Here is a 20,545-nt window from a genome sequence, read left to right as displayed (position 1 = left end):
GCAAACAAGAAGGAATCGATTAGTGGCTGGTGCTGTTCCACCGAGAGTAGGCCTAGACGAAAGTTGATTAAACTTTAAATCCTAGGAAGCTGGCAGAGCAGTTGAGGGCCTGCCGCAAGAGCTCTTCCCTTCCGTTCCTTCAGTTCCCTATTTATGCTATGAATCTTTTTCGTCCAAGTTTCACAACATTTATACGCGACGTAAGGCTGTTTATGCTTACGTGCTTTAAACGGGCGAGCTCATCGTTTTCTTTTCAAAAGCCATCCCTATAGGCCTCACGAGACCGGAGAGATGGCCGGGAAAAGGTTGATGAACTTGATCTTCTGCCTGTTGGGTATAGCCATAGATTTCCAGAAGTAAGCAACCGTGTGTACGCAACGCAGATGACACGCAAAAGTCGTACGCACGGAGATGGGCTTTGATTTCAAAGTACACCGAATCCGGTTTTTGGGACTAGCACAATACGTTTTGGAATTGCCGTGTGAGGATCGGGTCATGTTCGGATAATCGTTAAGTCACCTTCGCGCATAAAAGTTTATTTGGTTTATACAATTTTTATTGACCTCACTTGTTTGCAACAGTTCCTCTATGTTCAGGGGATAAACACTATTCTATCGACATCGGCGTGCGGCGCTTTCTATGAAATGAGAAAAAAACTGGTTCCTAGCGAATGGGCTGCCAATACTCGAAGACATCAGCAAACCGTTTGCGCTCTGAAAGTAGAAAAAAGAAAGATGATAAGGAAAAGCTAGAGCAGATTGAACGTATCGAAAGAATCCAAAACTAGTTTTGGTAAATGCTACATATCTGAAACGGATATACTGTATCGAAAAAAAGGAATTACCATGACGTGAACAAAAATAAAATATAGCTCAACCGCCATTGAGATCAAAATTTTGAGATACTGGCTGGACCAGATTGTGATAACGGCAAACTTTTATGTCGTAAAATACGTGAATGGCCTAAATTTGTGAAATTATGCCAGTATCCACGTTAAGAGAAAAAAGGGACGGTTAACACAGAATTTAGAGCTACACTACAGAAGCTTTAAATCCTGCTTTGACCGCAGGTCAGTTCTAGCCCATTTTGATAATTTCTCTTATAATTTCACGAAAACAGGTCCGTTCAGTTACCCTGTATTGAAAATGATTGCATTACAGGCTCATTACAATAGGCATGTAACTACGTAACGCGAGGAAATCTCTAGTATTCTAGTAGTTGGGGATACTAAGGAGACTTCATTCCCAAGGAGTCTTGATCCCATCGTCCTAGCTCGAAGGCGGATCAGAAAACACTAATCTAATATTCTAGCAAATTGCGTAGTTTTATCTAAACATAAATTGCTTTCAAACAATAAAAATAAATCGAAAGTGTTTAGCAACTTTTTAGTTACCAATTTAAAAAAGATGGGTGGGTAATGTCAGAGACATAACCGGAGTGAAGTAGAATACACTTTAGACTGGTTATACAAATGCTACAATTTTGACTATCTTCTGATAAGTTGTATTAAAAGCAGTTATTTCGTTATTTCTAATGGAAATACCGAAATATCGATACACGTACATCGAAATCTAAAATATTCGAACATATTTATCATCATATGGTAATCCTAAAAAGAGCATTAAATGAATGTTATTTGAAATTGAATCATTACACGAAACTGTCAACAAATCACACAAATGATAACTTTTTATTTTGTGCCATTCTACGACATGCCGACGATATTGTTCACGAGTGGCTCACTTACTATCCAACGCTCTTCGCAAGCCACTTTGAGATGCTTGTAATAACAAAATTTCAATTCGATTCTTTGTTGACTAATGGTGGCCCTGAAAAGGGCCTTTTGTTTTTGGGCAGTATTCGGAATTTACTTGGAGCTGGTGTATTTGTGCCATCTGAGACGGCGTGCTTGGCGAACTTTTCTGACAGGTGCAAACGGACGGCCGCTTCCTTTGATAATGTTCGGAAACATTTAGATCGACGTATATGGTACGACGATACAAACGAACTGATATTGAGCAGCATGTTAGTTTTATACCCGACAGCAGCACAATGTAAGCTCGTCCTTTTTTGTGTTGTCCTCAATATGTATTCTTCGAAGCAATTGTGTTGAACGCGTGCCGTTTACTTAGTAGCTGTAATGGAATACCTTGCTGTTAAAGTGTTAAAATTGGAAGCAAATGCTGCCCGTGACAACAAAAAGACGAATTATCCCACGTCTTCAGCAGCTGGCGATTCGTAACAACGAAAAGTTGAACAAACATGTGACAAGGTAGTGTGTTGCAAAACATCCAATCAGTAGTGCTGCCCAAGAAGACCGAAAAGAAAACATAAATCGAGCAATATATACGCGAACGGAGGTCTTAGTGGAATGTACGTAATGTTTCAAAGATTTTCTTCCATTTAATTCCACTATGTTTTTATAGTTAGCTGCACTTGCACTTCACTATTTAACAGATACCGGTATTTCGATTACTACTTGTAATCTTCTTCTATAGACTGATACAAACACTGAAGAAGATTACAAGTAGTAATCGAAATACCGGTATCTGTTAAATAGTAAAGTGCAAGTGCATCTAACTATAAAAACATAGTGGAATTAAATGGAAGAAAATCTTTGAAACATTATAAATCGAACGCTGAAAATCGCAAATGAAATACATATTGTCATTGTCATTTCTCAGCCCACACCCTGGCAGACGTTCATCTGCCCATCTAGACTCTGTCAAGATGAGGACCTACAAAGCCTAACTGTTCGTTCTATTTTGTCTGGTCCAATGTATCCTGCTCCTAACAACGCGTGCTAAGTCGTCAGTGATGCAATTAAAACTTCGCATTGATTCCGCTTCTATTTTCTTCCTGATCCCCTAGATCAGAAGCGGATCAATCGACTGTTAAGTAAATTAGAGATCGCAGTCAGCCGTGATGTCCGCGAATTTCATACTTACATACAAACTATTTGGCGCAAGTTCAGAGCGTGTAACGTCGTTTTGCATTGAATCCGCTTCTGTCTCTTCCTAATCTCCTTTTTGTCTGCTAGTTCCGAAGCAGATCAATCGACTATTAATTGAAACGGTAAACATACTAGCAGTATTAGTCCTTACTCGCAAATACTTTTCCTTCAACTGTGCTGTTTCTTCTCTATCTTATAACATAACTCGATTATCCCTGTTCTAGTCAATATACATCAGGTATGGGAAAATTCACTCATTCGTTTGATTGCACCTGATAACCATTCATCCTTGGTTCAGCCACTCACAATCAGCATAGTGAGCGTGAAACGACGAATCGTGAGAGACTGCGATGAATCTTCTCTACATCACCATGTTTCTACAATTCGATCAATGAATGAACACTCACTGGTTGTGAGCGATTTAATCTATTTTAGAAATGAGCTGAACGTCTGCAGAATAGGGAGGAATTGAATCATGAATGAGTCAAACTGCATTCATTCATCGAATGCACTCTATGATTCATTCCAATCAGTTCAGCATAAATCAATTTTTTCTTTTGCTCTTCTCATCCTTTTTTCAGTATGCCATCGGGCAAAAAAGTGTTGCTATTTGTAATAATACTGAGAAACAGCATGTAGTTACCACTTTAAGATTTATTGCTCGATCGAGGCAAGCCCTGACTTCGATAGACTATTCATTTTCAATTCAACACTTGTCAGAACAGGATCATATTTTTAATTGTGCAGGATTTGAAGGATTTTTGGCAAGTTTTTCTACTGCTGGAGGAAGCTGAGGTTTCATGGTCACAGTGTCCCGTCAAAAGCAAGATACACCTGCAAATTTTGATGCATAGTAGCGAACGTCCAGGAGGTCTTCGAAAGAAGTTGCAAAAAACCTGGGAATATATTTTCCAATACCGGTAATCGCGTATCTTGGTAATAACTCGCTTTCCTTCTATTTTACAGAATAGCTTGAATCACATCCGGAATTCTTAGAGTATATATTTTCCTATCAATTCATTTGAAGTATTCTCCTCTACATGGTCTGAACAGTATCCTTCTGAACTTTCTCTTTCTACCACAGAAAGCAGCAAAAAAATAAATCCATAAATACGGTCTCGAAAGGATAAGCGGAAAATACACATCGATATGCAAGTTTTTGGATGACCGCAGGCGAATTTTGAAAGATTGTAAACTTCCTCAAAACGTCAATGAAGTATGCGCCTGGCTAAAACATGTTTTATCTGATCATCTTCAATGACGATAAAATACCGTTAAACTTTACTTTGGAAGTTTTCCTTACAAAAAATCACAAGCGCGTTGGAATATCCATGCAGTTGTTCCGGAACGTCAAACAATAAACGTCTAGATACTCCAAATGTTTGCTGTGGCTCTGTCAGACCTCGTAACGTCTATCAAACGAAGTGTAAAAAAGACTGATACCCATGAGGCCGGCACACACTTTGTGTTTAATGGGATTGCACGTTCTTGACACGCTCTATACTGGTACAATTAAGATGCATTCGTTTCACTTACAACTAGTGTTTCGGATTTCTCGTCAGCATGCCATCGGCCTTACTTGACCATGCAGGACGACTGTACTTGGTATTCAATTTTAATTTGTCCCAAAGTGCAATGGTTACATGACAGGATTGATTACAGTGGAATCGACGAATCGTTCTTGGTATGGTTCCAAAGTCTACAAAGGTATCGTAAATGTATTTGAATGAGCCACTCAAAGGCCTTAGAAGAAGCAGATTGAAATGCATATAGCCAGTGAAGTTGCGTGGTCTTCTGGGGCCCTTGGTAGACTCCCAATTTTGCTGCCTTTGGTAATTGAGTGTGCTCCTTGAATTAACACACTTATCCCGACTTATTTCAAACCTTTTCCTTATTTTTTCATAAAATGCCGAGAAGTAGATATGGTTTATTGGGCAATGAAAGGCATATTATCTAAGATCATTTTTATATAAATATATTTCAGTGTAATTCGTAGAATACAGTCCAACGTACGTAAAGCAAACAAACAAAAATAACTCAATCTTGGCTTAAAATGTATTGTCGGTACTCAAACTTTCGGAAACTTTCTCCAATAAATCAGAATTGAGTTTGAGGACAAGCAAATCCTCCACTGATTTCTCAGTCAGTCGCATTCGATGATCTGTGAGAATTAGTTTAAGACCACTGAAGGCCCTCTCGACAGAAACCTGAGTAGAAGGTGCCGCCAAAATTACCATCGCCAAACGGTAAAGAATAGGAGACGTAATCTTCCGTGATTCCCAGTACGTAAGTATGTTGAATTGAGTGCTTGTCTTAGATCCATCTGCAAGTTGAATTATTGGCACTTTTTCTTGTAATTCCAGCTCTTTAATCTGAGAGAGAACTGATTCATCTATGGAATGTGATACTCCCATCGGAATGTCGTCTTCTTCGAAAAAGGCAGAAAGGTACAAATCCAAGTCGTCTTGTGGCTCACTAGCAGATGTAGATGGAGCAGGCTCAGTTGCCACCCCTTCAATTTCATCAAGCCGATGATATAGCTGGAGCAGAAATTTCTGCAAGTTTTATAGAAAAACAGTTTAACGAAATAATTCGCCCAGATTTAAAGTTGTCATTAAATGACGTAGTGAGATTTATTACCTCCATATTTCATTTACTAGCTTCAGGTTACGTGCAATTACAATTTGTAACGTAATTCTTACCTGGATCTTATCTTTATCCTCTGTTGAGATGCGCTTGGAACCTAAAAAATTGAATCTTGGATCCAAATACAAGCACGCTTTGAACTGCAAAGAACTGGTAAGTTTGTTTGCTCGAGTTTTAAATGCATTCAACAGCCGTTTTGCGAGAATGTTTGATTTCAATTTATCCAATTGTGATTGGCACTGCAACCAATATACGTAGAAGTCTGACAGCGGACAATGCCTTTTCTGCAGCTTAAGTGTAAGAATGAAAGCTGGTTCTAAAGCCTCACAAATGTTTTCAATAAACGACCAATGTTGAGTGAAGTCTACAAAAAAATTAACTATGTATAAGACATACACTTCATATTTTTAATTGTATATACAAAACCAAAGAAATTGTGTAATACAAATATACAGAACGTTGAAAAATAATCACAAAAAGTTATATGAACGTTGATCACAAATAAATTAAATATTACACATTAGTTTAGTACCTGTTTCAGGATAGCTAGTTTTCAACAAATTGAAAAACTGGCGTTGTTTAAGGAGTGATGTCATCATGAGAAATTTTCCATTCCACCTCGTGTCGTTGGCGATAGGAGGTAGATGAGCATCGTGTGTTCTAAAAGTGTGGTGATATTCACGATGCCGTAGTTTCACCACCATTTTTTGGATCTTAGCGATGCGTTCTTTGTAGGGTTTTAATATGTCCCATACAGCTAACTGAGCTGTATGAGCAGCGCATCTTGTACTGTCAAGAATTTCCTCGATTTTACAAAAAGTGTCCTCGTCATCTAGTGTTATCAAATGTACATCCCCTTGTTTGCCATCAGAGAAATCATCTCCTTCCAATGAGTCATCTGATCCGATGCTATGTTCATCTGTAGATAATTCGTCGTCACTGGTAATATCGCATGTATCATCAGGTAACTCAAAAATGCGACGCACTTCTTCATTAGCCACGAGCAAGTTGATTGATGGGCTTTTTTCTAGGGCTGATTTCTCTAACATTTCTTTCAACAATTTCACGGTCGCCACCATATTACTCCCATTGTCGTGGGCAATGGAGTACACCTGCTTCATGTCAACACCATATTCCTTCATAACGTGCATTATTACGTCTTTCAGGTTTTCTTTTGTTTGTCGGCAGTGCATTTCTTGAACAGCTTAAATAATTAATAGAATTTAGACCATTAGTTTATGTTACGCGGCATTGAATGAACGGTATTTTAGATAATGTAATGAAATTCCAAATAGTACGAAAAATGGTTAGATCAGCTAAAATAAGTCTCCCAAATCAACGGATTTGAAGGACTTAGATGTCTAACTAGACTTTAAACTTCTAGAATTTAAAAAAAAAAAATCAACTCACCAAGATTCCGAATTACAACTTTCCCGTCATAATAGTATTGTGCATTAATACCAAATACATGTCGGTTTCCACGAGAAGCGCTGTCGATTTTTAGGCTTATCAGCTTTTTGGCCATTTCTTTTTTTATCCAGCTACGTGCGAGCTTCGAGCTTTTATTGATAAGATCTGAAATGGTCTTCCTGTTGACTGTAATACCAGCTGCGTCGTACAGGGGCCCAAGTAGAATTTTGTAAGCAGACATCTCGAAAAAGCTGTATGGCAAATTATTTTCTGTGAGCAACATCAAAGTACCCAGAATTACTTTTTTTTGTCTGATTCGACAACGAGTTTTTTCTGTTTCTTTTTGGTTGCCACTAACTCAGCAACATTAGTTGCAGGTGATGACAACCCTAGCCTATCATACACGACAGGATGATAGGCTTGAACATGTCGTTTGAAATTGCCGGCATTCAGAACTGCCTGTTCGTAGGCGCATTTGTTTTCTGCAACACATTTGTATTTGCCATCCTGCTCACTGATAATTTGCAATAATATGGATTTCTGCGTGGGATTTGAGCGCTTCATACTGCAATAATTTTTAGCAACTCGGTATATTTTAATTTTGACTACTTATCTGTTTTTACTTGCTTTGATCAGGTACCAGATTAACGGCAAACAAAACGAACTGATTGAACTAGATGAGGACTGAATCGATTCAATCAATTATTCGATCATCGAGTGTCTCGCAAGTCAAAACAACAATATTCCAATCTGAGTCACTCACTTCCAAATGTCATTCCGAAAATTTGCAGAGAGAATGGGAGCCGATCTGAATGCGAATGAACGAACTCGTTACAATACCTCACCACTGAGTTCAAGAATGAATTATGTGACAAGCTAAGGTGAACACTCTCTCACTCATACATTGTGAGACATAAATAGCGAATGGGAGGGTGAGATATATCAGTGAACGAATACTATGGAATGAATTTCGATTGTATTTTTCCCATACCTGATATACATATTCATTACATTATGGACCAGGCAAACGCTTAATTGTTCTATTATTATTTTCCTGAGTAGCTATACCAGTGAAGGTATTTTAGGATTTCGCAAAAAGAATCTCTGCCAATAAAGGCGTAAGAAATATTTATCCACTATTAACCATAAAGTTTGCTCGAACCGAATGTCCGCCTGGTTCGACTCGAATAGACCACACCGACCCGAAAGGGTTGCTTATCATTTCTGAGAGCCGGTGTGCTTGGTCGAGTTTAGTAATCATAAGAACAAGTCCTGAATAATTAACTATCTCTTAGGTGCCAGTCCTGCACTCCTTTCCTGAACTAGCCTCATACTCACGATCAAAAGAGTCGACCACTAGTAGGATCCACATGTCCCCCACCCAAGCGAATTGATCAACTTGCAAGTAGGAGCACATATCTACCAACCAGCCAAGAAGACTTCCGAATCAATGAGAATGGACCATGCCAGTCGAAGGCCACATGCCCAGCGCCATCTCGTACAGTGTCATTGTCATTTCTCAAGATGAGAACCTACAAAGCCTAACTGTTCGTATGTGCTAGTCCGTATAGATTTTGGTTTGCTGAAACGAAACAAGAAAAGCAAAACAATTGTGATTAGTATCGTAGCTATAATAAATAAATAAACGATTTCTCCTCTGTTGTCGGTTTCCCTGTTCGCAGTCCTCCCTCCTATTCCTGATCTGTTTGGGCCACTGTCTTTCCGTTTCCTTGGCCGTCCCGCTCTCCCGCATACATCGTAGCAGGAGAAACAAATGAAAAGACAAAACAAAACAAAATGAAAATAAATGGACGTCTGCTATCTGTGCCTAAATTGATGTTGCTTCTCAGTTTTGCACGACCCAGGGGGGACTTGGCCTTGATCCCAATGCTCTGTCACCGATGTTACGTGATATTCGTTATGGAATATTCTTTGTTTGGGGGCCCTTCATAAACAATGTTGTATGTTTTTTTATCCCTGATCCGCTGATACGTTTAAAATTCATTTTTAGTTTTTTTTATCTCGTTACGTGACGCTCTTCCCTATTGTCAATATCCAACATCATTTATGAATGGTCCCCTGGTGATATATTTAGAGCAGACAATCCAATGAGAAATAGGATTGACAGGATTTTAGTGCGCTCTTGGCACCTTGTGTCACATCTTCATGCTTGTTATACATACTAAGTATACCAAAGCATGCGATGTGATGACCGGAAGATTAGAGAAGCAACTCCTCCCCTTCCCCCCCCCCATTTATAAATCGAACGCTGAAAATCGCAAATGAAATACATATTGCTGTAAAAATCGTCCTTTTCATGACGATCACACATTTTTGATAAAGAATAAAATTGAAATTGCGAATCTGAATGGGTCAATCGGCGAACTGCATTTCTATCGAGCAAATTTACCCACCAAAAAAACATTTCCCGGCAGGAAATGCTGGAAAAGAAAATTTTGAAACGGAGCCATATTAAAACGTTAGAAAACGTTCGATTTTTGTAAATTGAATCATTACACTAAACTGTCTACAAATCACACAAATAACTTTTTTGTCATTCTACGTGAAAGCGACTATATTGTTCACAAGTGGCTCACTCACCATCCAACGCTCTTGGCAAGCCACTTTCTGATGCTTGTAATAACAAAACTTCAATTCGATTCTTTGTCGATAAATTGATAGGCAGTGGCAGTGGCAGTGTTCGGAATTTACTTGTAGCTGGTGTATATGGTAACGGCTTTGGTGCCATCTGAGACGGCGTGCTTGGCCAACTCTTCTGTGACAGCAGCAAACGGACGGCGGTTTGAATTTCGCGGGAGGTTATTGTCAAGCGCTTGTTGTAATGAGTCAGGCCAGATTTCTTATCGGCCCTTCCACTGGCTTTCGGAGACATTTCGACCGACGTACCGTTACGATGCTGCAAACGAACTGAACGTGAGCAACAGCATGCTGAGTTTTTATACCTCACTACAGCACAATGTACACTGAAAATCAAAGTTACCTATTTTTTGGGTTAAATTTGCTCACTGGGAAGTTTATACATGGGCAACCCAAAATTAGGTAGAAATTTGAACATGGCGATTACCCATAATTTGAGTTGGTCGCTGTGAACTTCGTGTTGGGTAGGAATTGAATAATGATGTCTACTCAAATTCAAGTTCATCGCTTTGTACTTATATTTTGGGTAGCCCATTTCAAACAAAGTAGTAGGTAATGTTTTTGACAGCCATTGTTATTGTTGTGAATAAAATTGCATGAAGTGGCTCTGGAAAAGAATGGTAATTATAATGCATAATGCAATAATTTCAATTAAAATTAATGATTAATTTATTTCAGGTTAGAAAGTTAGGATAAAGCAATTAGCGCTGGATCTAAAACATGAGTCGGTGAGTACTGAAACGTTGTTAATTTTTTGATTGTGGGTTCATGTTGAGTTGCTCATATCATTCAAATAGCGGCCACCGCATCATTCCGAAACCCGATCGGACCTCGAAAGACACATTGAACTCATGATGGGACGTTGATGATTCATATTTTTTGGAAATGTCTGAAATGCATATCGCTAGAGTTAAAATAGAATATAACTACTAGAGGGTAATGGCAGCGGCTAGCGGTGATTAAATATTTTCTCGCTCTTACATATGATGGGCCCATTAGATTGACATTTGTTGCTCCTGACACACGCAGGTTAAAGTAATGAGTAACAATAGCAGCTACAACGTGATACAGTTTGGCAATTATATACCAAATGTTCCAGGCTGCAACAATTCTAATTTTAGTCTATTGATCAAAAGCAGGCAAAAACCTCAAGCGGTGTGAATTTAGTAAACGGGGTAATTCTAAAAGATATGACGAAATGTTGAATGATAAAAGGTCGAAATTGATTGAAAATAACAAAGGTAATGTTACTAAAGGTTTAATGAAAAAAGGTAAAAATTAAAAAAAAAAAAAGAATAATGTATTCTCACCGTTATGACGCGTCACCTCACCTAGTTTGGTGAGGTGAGAGCGAAAAAGCGATCACCGCAGTCACTTAGGTGACTATAGTCACCTAAGGTGACAGAAGTCACCTGGCAGAGCGATTCCAATAATCATTTTGAGTGACGACGGTCACCGTAAGATGGAAAAAAGTGAACAAATTCTCGCCTAAAAAATGTAAGTGATTAGAACCAAAAAGTGTTGCGTTTACATTCAGATTTTTTTTTTAATTTTCGGGTAACATTTCCTTTTGGATAATAGTAGTTGGGAAGTTTCCGAATGACGTAAATTGATGATAGGCGTTTTTTTGAAATTCAAGATGGCGTTAATATAGATGTCATTTGAAAGGTAGTGTTTAGTAGAAGGCAAAAAATGATGGTTGGAGCCATTTAAAAATCCAAGATGGTGGATTCCAATTATCACAAAACACTGAAAACGAAAATCAGCATGGGTGTCATTTGAAAGGTAGTAATTAGTAGATGGCAAAAATTGATAATTGGCGCCATTTTGAGTTCAATTATGGCGGCTTCCGGTTACTACAAAACATTGAAAACCATCATCAATATGGGTGTCAATTAAATGGTAGTGTTCAGTAGAAGGCAAAAATTAATGATTGGCGCCATTCCAAAATCAAATATGGCGGCTTCCGGTTGCCACAAAACACTGAAAATCACCACCAATATGGGTGTCATTCGAAAGGTAGTTATTAGAAGGCGAAAATTGGTTCCATTTGGAAAACCAAGATGGCCGCTTTCGGTTATCACAAAACACCGTAAATCACCATTAATATGGATGTCATTGGAAAGGTAGTAATTAGTAGAAGGCGAAAATTGACGATTGAAGCCATTTGAAATCCAAGATGGCGGCTTCCGGTTACCACAAAACATCAAAAACCATTATCAATATGGTTGTCATTTGAAAGGTATTGATTAGTAGAAGCCATAAATCGACGATTGGCGCCATTTTGAAATCTAAGACGATTGACTTGGTTTGTTTGATAGAGCCCATCAAACGAATTTTCATGTGAGAGGTGACAGAATGGGGTCAATACACTGACAAAATCGGGGGTAGACTGAATCAGGCACAGACAATATCGCCCAGTGAGTACATTTTCTGGCAGAGACCGCTCTGCTAGATTTCTGGAAGTCTTGGTTTGGCAGCCCTGTCAGATTTCTGCGCGAATCCTGTCGCGTTAGTTGAGCTAGGACGAACTCGGTTTCGCTCGCGTTTTCTGGCAAATTTTGACAGGAACCGAGCTAAACCCTGGCGTAACTCGGATATAAACTGTGTAAAGATCCTGGCAATTCCTACCTGGTAGAATTTAGCACGAATCGAACAAAACATCTGACAAAGATGTGGCAGGAACCGTACAGAGATCTTGGCCGTACATTTCTGGCTCGATTCTGGATAAAAGTGAGCAGCATCGGTTGGTTTAACCGCTTCTGTCAGAAACGGTTGTTGCATTTGAGCGAATTCGTTGCCAGAATTCTCGCACAAATCGCGCAAAATGCTCGCAGAAACTCTGTCAGCATCAATTTCGCTTTGTTCAACTTTTGCTAACTTTCTGCTTGCCACGCAGACCGGGCGGTGGCTGATAATATTGGGTCTTCCCTATATTTCTAAGTACTTCGATAACTATGTTTCTAGAATCATCCATTTCGTAAACTAGCATTCGGTGAAATGGAAATCGTCATACTGACGCTCTTCCTTTTTTCAAATCATCTATCTATTGCTTTTAACCCTTTCATGTCCAAAGTTTTTCTAGTGCATGCAGGGTTTCAATACTATTTTTCCTTGAAAAAAGTGAGGTTAAGAAACACGAAATCTTTCTTTCATAAAGATAGGAGCTTCCCTCGCAGCGCTAGAAGCTGCTCAATTTCTACCTTCTAATGGTCAATTCCCCTAGAATATTCGATTTGAAACACATTTTGCTTAGTGACCGCACCCCACAACCCATAACTCTGGAATCGGAAATCGGATCGAGATGAAATTTAATAGCCATTTACGGGAATAAAACACCTTTCATTTGAGACTAAGTTTGGTCGAATCTCCGGGAAACAAATGAGACTGTAATTCTGAATTTGGATACTTCCGCCGGGGCTTCCGGAACCGACGATGGTGGCCAATGTGACCAAAGAGACTTTTAATGGCTGTTAGTGACCTAGTACTACAAATCTAAGTAGATGTGGCACCATTTTGAAAAAGTTTTCACCTTTATACATTACAGAATTTTGAAAATCGACATTGTCTGCGTAATCGTACTCTTCACTCTGCAATTCCGGAACCGGAAGTCGGATCCATTATAAACTCAATAGCAGCCTATAGGAATGTTGTATCTTTCATTTGAGACTAAGTTTATGAAAATCGGTTCAGCCATCTCTGAGAAAAGTGAGTGAGATTGTGGTCACATACACACACAGAATTGACGGATTGAATCGAATGGTATATGTCACTCGGGCCTCCGGGTCTCCGTTTAAAAGACGGTTTTCAGAGCAGTTTTCTATTGAGAAAGGCAAAACGTAAATCGTACGAATAAGTTATAGCAAATAGTGGCACATTTTATACTTTTATAATTAGTGGCTCATGTCCCTTCAGATTTGACCGCACTTACCGCTTGATGACGTCCCAGTTTGATATTTCTTTTGAGTGTTTTGAGAAAACGAAAATCATCAACGCAGGCCTGGATACGGTTAAAGAAATATAAACAAATTTTGGTATCCTCGCATCGTTGTCCGGAGCAGTTGGATATGTAAGGATATTTATTATTTTTAATCTAGTCCTGTAATTTAATTCTATTAATCCAATCGTATATTTAAAGCATTATCATCATTACCCCCAGGGTTGAAAAATTGATTCGGTTCTGTGACTCCGAATCTAAAGACTAATGCGTGCGGCATCGAAGAATTTATTCCGTGCATTTTAGGTCGTCTTGTTTCAAACACCTATTAAATCTATCTAAAGGGTAAATGTTGCAAAATTACACAAACTAAACATTAAAAATCTGACACGTTTCATTTTGTAGATGATGATCGAGTTGCACTTTTTGTTGCCAACGAACGGAAAACAGCTACCAGCTCTTGCTTTTGCTCCACCACCCGTTTTTTCTAAGAGATCAGAGATGTATATTTTCGCTCTGCAGTTTGTTGCTTTTAGCTAAATAGTTGAAGAAATTTTTCTCCTCAAAATATTTGGTAAGTAAATAAGAACAGTTTTGCATGTAATATAAGTTGTTATCGTGGGCGTGGAAACGACATTTATTCACTATTACTTGTGGATACACTGGAAGATAAACTAATGGCGTTTTCGTTTTTGACTCTGCACCGCACCAGTGTAGTCGGTGCTACACTCATTCAAACCTGAGGGTAATCAGTTTATCTCTTTTTTTGCATTACACCGGTGTAGCACCAAGAAAAAACGAAAGCGCCATAAGACTAATTTAATTTCTACCACATTTTATAGATTATTTCTGCTGCCTCTGCACTCCTTGCTGTCGTTCGATTCCGTTCACGTAGCTTCGACGTGCTGCCTCGTGGATCGTCAACTCGTTGGTAGCGAGCCGCGTGGCTTGTTTCGATATTCCACCTGTTGCTATGGGCCTTGGTTGCGTTTAGATGACCTCGCATCTGCGTGGTGACTTCAGGTATGGTTAAGATGATCGGTTGTGGTATAACGTATATATAACATTTTTTGCAGAAAACTATTCAGTCATGTCAAACTAAGGCTTCCAATAGTCAACACCGGTGAAACAACGTCATCTCGGTTATTGACTTCAGATACATCGATCAATACGGAACATTTGAACAAGACTGTAGCTTACCCGAGCTCCGAGCCACTACAATTCCATTTGACTTTAGTCATACCGGCTGGAATATAATATAGAATTCTGGCTGTCTAAGAGACAAGTATTTTAATTGTGCATTCATTTTTTTTTGTTTTTTGTTGATGATTAATTCATTTCAAATATATTTGTAGTTGGGACTGTGTCCACATTTGTAATTATGGCGCCACTGACATATGAGCAAGCGTATGGGGGATAGACCACTAGTGAATAATTGTTCTTAAACCTGAGGGGTATCCACCCATATTAATGGTGGTTTTAAGTGTTTTGTTACCAGCCGCCATCTTGGATTTCAAAATGACGCCAATCATCAATTTTCACTTTCTACTAATTACTATCTTTCAAATGACCCTCATATTGATGGTGGTTTTCAGTGTTTTGTGGTAACCGGAAGGCGCCATCTTGGATTTCAAAATGGCACCAATCATCGATTTTTATCTTCTACTAATTACTACCTTTCAAATGACACCCATATTGATGATGGTTTTCAGTGTTTTATGGTAACAGGAAGCCGCCATCTTGGATTTCAAAATGGCGCCAATCATCAATTTTCGCCTTCTAACAATTACTACCTTTCAAATGACCCTCATATTGATGGTGGTTTTCAGTGTTTTGTGGTAACCGGAAGCCGCCATCTTGGATTTCAAAATGGCACCAGTCATCGATTTTTATCTTCTACTAATTACTACCTTTCAAATGACACCCATATTGATGATGGTTTTCAGTGTTTTGTGGTAACGGGAAGCCGCCATCTTGGATTTCAAAATGGCGTCAATCATCAATTTTCGCCTTCTAACAATTACTACCTTTCAAATGACCATCATATTGACGGTGGTTTTCAGTGTTTTGTGGTAACCGGAAGCCGCCATCTTGGATTTCAAAATGGCATCAATCATCGATTTTTATGTTCTACTAATTACTACCTTTCAAATGACACCCATATTTATGGTAGTTTCAAGTGTTTTATGGTAACCGGAAGCCGCCATCTTGGATTTCAAAATGGCGCTAATAATCAATTTACAGCTTCTACGAATGGCTACTTTTCAAATGATACCCATATTGATGGTTGTTCTTAGTGCGAATGCCAAGCCTCCATATAAGCCTAAATTTTCGGTTACCCGAACGTTACCGAAATTTTGGATTATCCGCTCGTTATAAATGTTGGGTTATGCGCTCAGTACTCAAACTTTGGGTTATCCGCTCTTTACTCAAATTTTGGGTTATCTGCTCAGTACTCAAATTTTCGGTTATCCGCTCAGTACTCAAATTTTGGGTTATCCGCTCAGTACTCAAATGTTGGGTTATCCGCTCGTTACTCAAATTTTGGGTTATTCCATCGTTACTTAAACTTTGGGTTACCCGCTCTGTACCCAACGCATGGGTTATCTGTAACCCAAACTTTGGGTAGTCCTCACACTACCCAAAATTTAAGTTCAAAGCTTGTTACCCAAAAGTGAGGAGATGCACTTTAGTCCATTTTGGGTAGGATTCTACCCAAAATTAGGTAACGGCTGGTAAGCGTGTAAGCTCGTCCTGTTTTGTGTTGTCCTCAATATGTGTTCTTCGTTGGTCGATACACATCAAAGCGGGTACATAAAGACGGGCTTTTTGCCCGGAACGTTACAATGTTCGCTCTATTTTAGTATTACGAACGAAGGTGGCAAAGTTAAAGGAAAGACAAAGTCCGCTCGAATCGCGCCTGTCTTCAATTTGCCGTGGGCCGAATTCATCGTCTACTGTGGAAAGCAAACTATGCTGAACGTGTCCGAGCGCCCGTTCAACTGTAAAAAAACCTTGCTGCTGAAGTGTTGGAATTGGTAGGAAATGCTGCCCGTGGCAACAAAAAGACGAATTATCCCACGTCTTTAGCAGCTGGCGATTCGTAACGACGAAGTGTTGAACAAACTGCTCTCCGGAGTGACCATTGCTCAGAGCGGTGTGTTGCCAAATATCCAAGCCGTACTGCTGCCCAACAAGACCGAAGAGAAAGCATAAATCGAACGCTGAGACTTACCAAAGAAATCTTGAGCGTTTTTTCAAAACGTCATATCTGCAATGAGTTACTCTCTTTGTTTACTTTCTCTTCTGTTAATAATTCGGTCACTTTAACATTTATCCCTCAGCTCTTTGCATAATATGCTAGCTAAAACCACCGTCTTTCGATCTGTACTGTAAAATAAGTGAAAAGTGTTATAGTGACGCCGTAAAAATCGAAAGAGAAAGCATAAACAGAGAGTAACTCATTGCAGATATGACGTTTTGAAAAAACGCTCAAGAAATGCTGTTGTAAAAACCGTCCTTTTCATCCTTTTTTGATAAAGAACAAAATTGAAATTGTGTTTACAATTCGGAGATTATCGAACACTAAGGGTAGAGAGAGTAATGTAACACGGCACCTTGGTGAAATGTTTGAGAATTGAAACCTTTTTTGAATGCGCCTAGTAAAAATGTTTTCCACTTCACTCCAGTTTGTTTCAGGTTATATTTGCAATTTGAGTACTGAAATAAATCATAATTTAGGGTTTAACCCAAATTTCTCTCCAGGGAGAAACAGTCCATGAAACAGAAAACGCAGACTTATTCTTTGAAATTATTTTGGTGGCCCTGAAAAGGGCCTTTTTATAATGATGCAAGTGAGTTCTAGCTTTTCAACTTCCATATCTATACAAAATACTCCCTGCCGCTTCAGAGTATAGACGACATCCATTTCGGTTTTGCGCTTGGCGTGTTCAGTGTAGGTCACATCTCGGAAGACATTTTCCTACACACCATCAGCATTCGTAGATTAAATCGGAGATGCGTTTTACACCACCACGACGAGCTAAACGCCGAATAGCGGATTCCTTGGATTTTATCACAAAGAACCTTGCGATGACGCTTGGTATGGGAACGCAAACATGATACCGCTCATTGTATCGTCCGGACAATTCAGTCAGCATGTTGCTCGTGTGGTAAGCGAGCGCCTACTGATACAAAACAAGCTCGCATGACCTGTATAAATAACATTCCCGTATGTAATGAAACGCTTACATGCTCCTTTTTGACGCCTCTGCGTGAGATATGCTTGCAAATTTCGCAGTTTCCTCGCTGTTTTCGAAGGATTTTCTAAAAATCCTTTTTTTGATTTATTTATGGTAGTCACACTAATTCCGAAATTTAATACGTGCACAAATTTCTGATCAGATAGTGTACAAATCTTGCCATTTTGATCAGTAGAATGGAAGATATTCGCATTTCAAAACTGGGAAAATTCCTCAACTGAAATTTTTGAAACGGGACCGCATATTGAAACGTTAGTACATATTCTGCTTCAAAATGTTATCCTGAAAAAATAAAGTGAGCCATAAATGTGGGGTGGGACACACTATAATAGCTGCAGGCCATTCCCCTTCGCAAAGTGCTTACGATCCCTTTTTAGTGAGTCTAAAATATCATAAATAACCACCCCCATTCATACGGTAGAAAAGTACATACCAGGAGTGGGGAAATCCTCTGGATGCAATTCAATGTAGTGCCGCAAAGTTGCGTCCTTTTCGGCCAGGTATTCGTTTCTCCACTTGTCGACGGTCATTGCGAGTGCTCCTAGGGACACCGCTGCAATGATATGTTTCTGGATACCTAGCAGAAGCAATCAATGTTTAGAACATTTTTCTTCGCAGTTATTACATCATAACTTACCACTTAAAATCGGGCGACCGGTGCCCCAGTTAACGTAGCACGCTGCAAGAAATCCGAACGCACTTCCTGCTCCAGGTGCCCACTTATCGTGTAGCCATGACTTGGTGAAAGTTCCCGATAGTAGCTCGATTGGTGATTTTCCGCCGGACATACTTGCGAACCTGCTCTGTTACACGATTCCACAACTCCAAAGGCAAACAAAAAATTATTATGAACTTTTCGACTGTCACTGAAACTGAACGAAAAATAAAATATTGATAGTATAATTTGACAACCCTTGTCCCACAGTATATTATATTATGGTAAGCAGCGATGCCAGATGTACCTGTGAAGCAGTTTTCATTTTGAAGACATTTGAAAGACTGTGAAGACAGGTTGTTCATTTTCAAGACAAATTTTGGATGTCTTGCTTATTTCTGATTCAAAATCAAAAACCTATTCAGAATCCAAAGACAAATGAAGACATTTTTTTTGAAATGTGAAGACATTTGAGAAATATACCTGCACGCTCATTCAAAACTACTCGAAATTTGAGTTCAGTGGCCTTATTCTCACAGTCACGTCGCCTAGTGATAAGAACAAAATTTCCTTCTAGTCACTAACGTATGCGGAATGAAATTTGGACAACGCTTCCAGCATTAAAACAAAAAAGCAACCCTGCGCAAAGCACCATACTAAACGTCATACTCTAGGCACACTCATTTCAAGTATCCAGTGTTAATTTCGACCCACTAGCAGATACCATGTGAACAAAATGGCAGCGAACGCCTAATCTGGCACTTAGCTATTATGCCAAAAAAAAATTTTGGCGCATTGGAGGATTATGGTATATATTTTATACAAAAGTCTGATATCCCTCCAAATGTACCACAACTGCGTCCAAATGAGATTTTTCGGGGATAATATGAAGCAGTGAGTAAATGCTCATAATTTTCGACCTAAAACTAACAAAAATGATAATCAAAATTAAGAAAGAAATTAAAAATATGCCAACATCAATTTTTTCGACTCCTTTGCAAAAAGTTCCTGCAAACTGTCGTAAAGCTTCTCGAATGAGCTCATTTTTTTTTCTACATTAAGTTAAAAAGCTGACAAATGTTTTCATACAGAGAGAACATTTAATAAAGGGGTTTCTCCAAAAAAAAATTGCCTTTTGAATTTTGTCCATTTTTTATTCCGCATACGTTAGATGACGTGACTAATGGCGATTTCGCTTGAACCTGAAACTGAGTCAGGTTCTAACCCCAACCGCTGTCAGTTCATACATTTTGACAGCAGTTGGGGTTAGGAACTGACTCAGTTTCGCCTCAAACGAAAACCACATAAGAATAGGGCCCCGAAACACTCAATTTGCAAACTGGAGCAATATGCCAAAAAACGTGCACTTTTTATGAAATTTATAAAATTTTTGTATTTATAAATGAGCGTGTAGTCAAAAAATGACTTTGCTTCGTTTACTCAGTTTTGAGTTTGGGGTAAACATGTCAAATATGAGTTGATATTACTCAAAAGGCAGATGCGGAAAATAATCGTTCCGTATTTTTATATAACAACAAAGAATCTCAACGGCACTACAAATATCATTTACTTGAACCTACAGGCGCTAGCGATGCATGGAAAAATAACCCGAGAACGTTTCTCCACACCTATTCCATGTCAGTCGGCGCCTACAAAAATATTAAAGGATGTTTGATTTGAGTAGAAGCAAAAGAGAAACTTACCTTTTAATTTTGTGAATGATTCGATTCAACTCTACAACTGCTAACCCTAATAAAAGTCTTATGGTTAAATAACTTAACGACGTGTTCAGGATATCATCCAAACTATATAGGAATGGTTTTACCATATGGGTTATAGTACGTATTTATTGGGAAAGTCCGCGGATTGCTTTTTAATCAAACTTTTAGTCAACGTCGAAGTTTATTCACTTTCTAGAGGTTAACTATTTTGTTCTCTCAAAATTTTGAAAATTGAATGGTTACTCACCAGTTGAGTTCATTCTACTCAAATAAAAACTCATTTTTTAACATATTGCTTCTATT

At 38.9% G+C, this 20,545-nt stretch overlaps 1 protein-coding gene and 1 long non-coding RNA gene across 3 annotated transcripts; one reads left to right on the top strand and one right to left on the bottom strand.

Annotated features, from left to right (window-relative positions):
• Window positions 1-520: 520 nt before the first annotated feature.
• LOC131677459 (NADH dehydrogenase [ubiquinone] 1 subunit C2-like) lies at window positions 521-18,754 on the bottom strand. The gene is made up of 3 exons (XM_058957295.1): window positions 18,504-18,754; window positions 18,300-18,443; window positions 521-713 (listed from the first exon to the last, which is right to left on the bottom strand). The coding sequence occupies exons 1-3, from the start codon at window positions 18,652-18,654 to the stop codon at window positions 664-666; spliced, it is 345 nt and encodes a 114-aa protein (XP_058813278.1). The 5' UTR covers window positions 18,655-18,754; the 3' UTR covers window positions 521-663.
• Window positions 13,832-15,050, top strand: LOC131677463 (uncharacterized). 2 transcript variants are annotated; one of them, XR_009303355.1, is made up of 3 exons: window positions 13,832-14,178; window positions 14,447-14,627; window positions 14,681-15,050. It is a non-coding gene; the product is annotated as an uncharacterized LOC131677463 (long non-coding RNA). The 2 variants fall into 2 exon arrangements; XR_009303356.1 differs by having other exon boundaries at window positions 13,836-13,949; window positions 14,010-14,627.
• Window positions 18,755-20,545: the final 1,791 nt, after the last annotated feature.

Source organism: Topomyia yanbarensis, chromosome 1, assembly GCF_030247195.1.
Source record: "Topomyia yanbarensis strain Yona2022 chromosome 1, ASM3024719v1, whole genome shotgun sequence".
In the NCBI taxonomy this organism is placed as follows: Eukaryota; Metazoa; Arthropoda; class Insecta; order Diptera; family Culicidae; genus Topomyia; species Topomyia yanbarensis.
The sequence above is the reverse complement of the archived record's forward strand: the minus strand, read 5'-3'. Positions and strand labels throughout refer to the sequence as shown.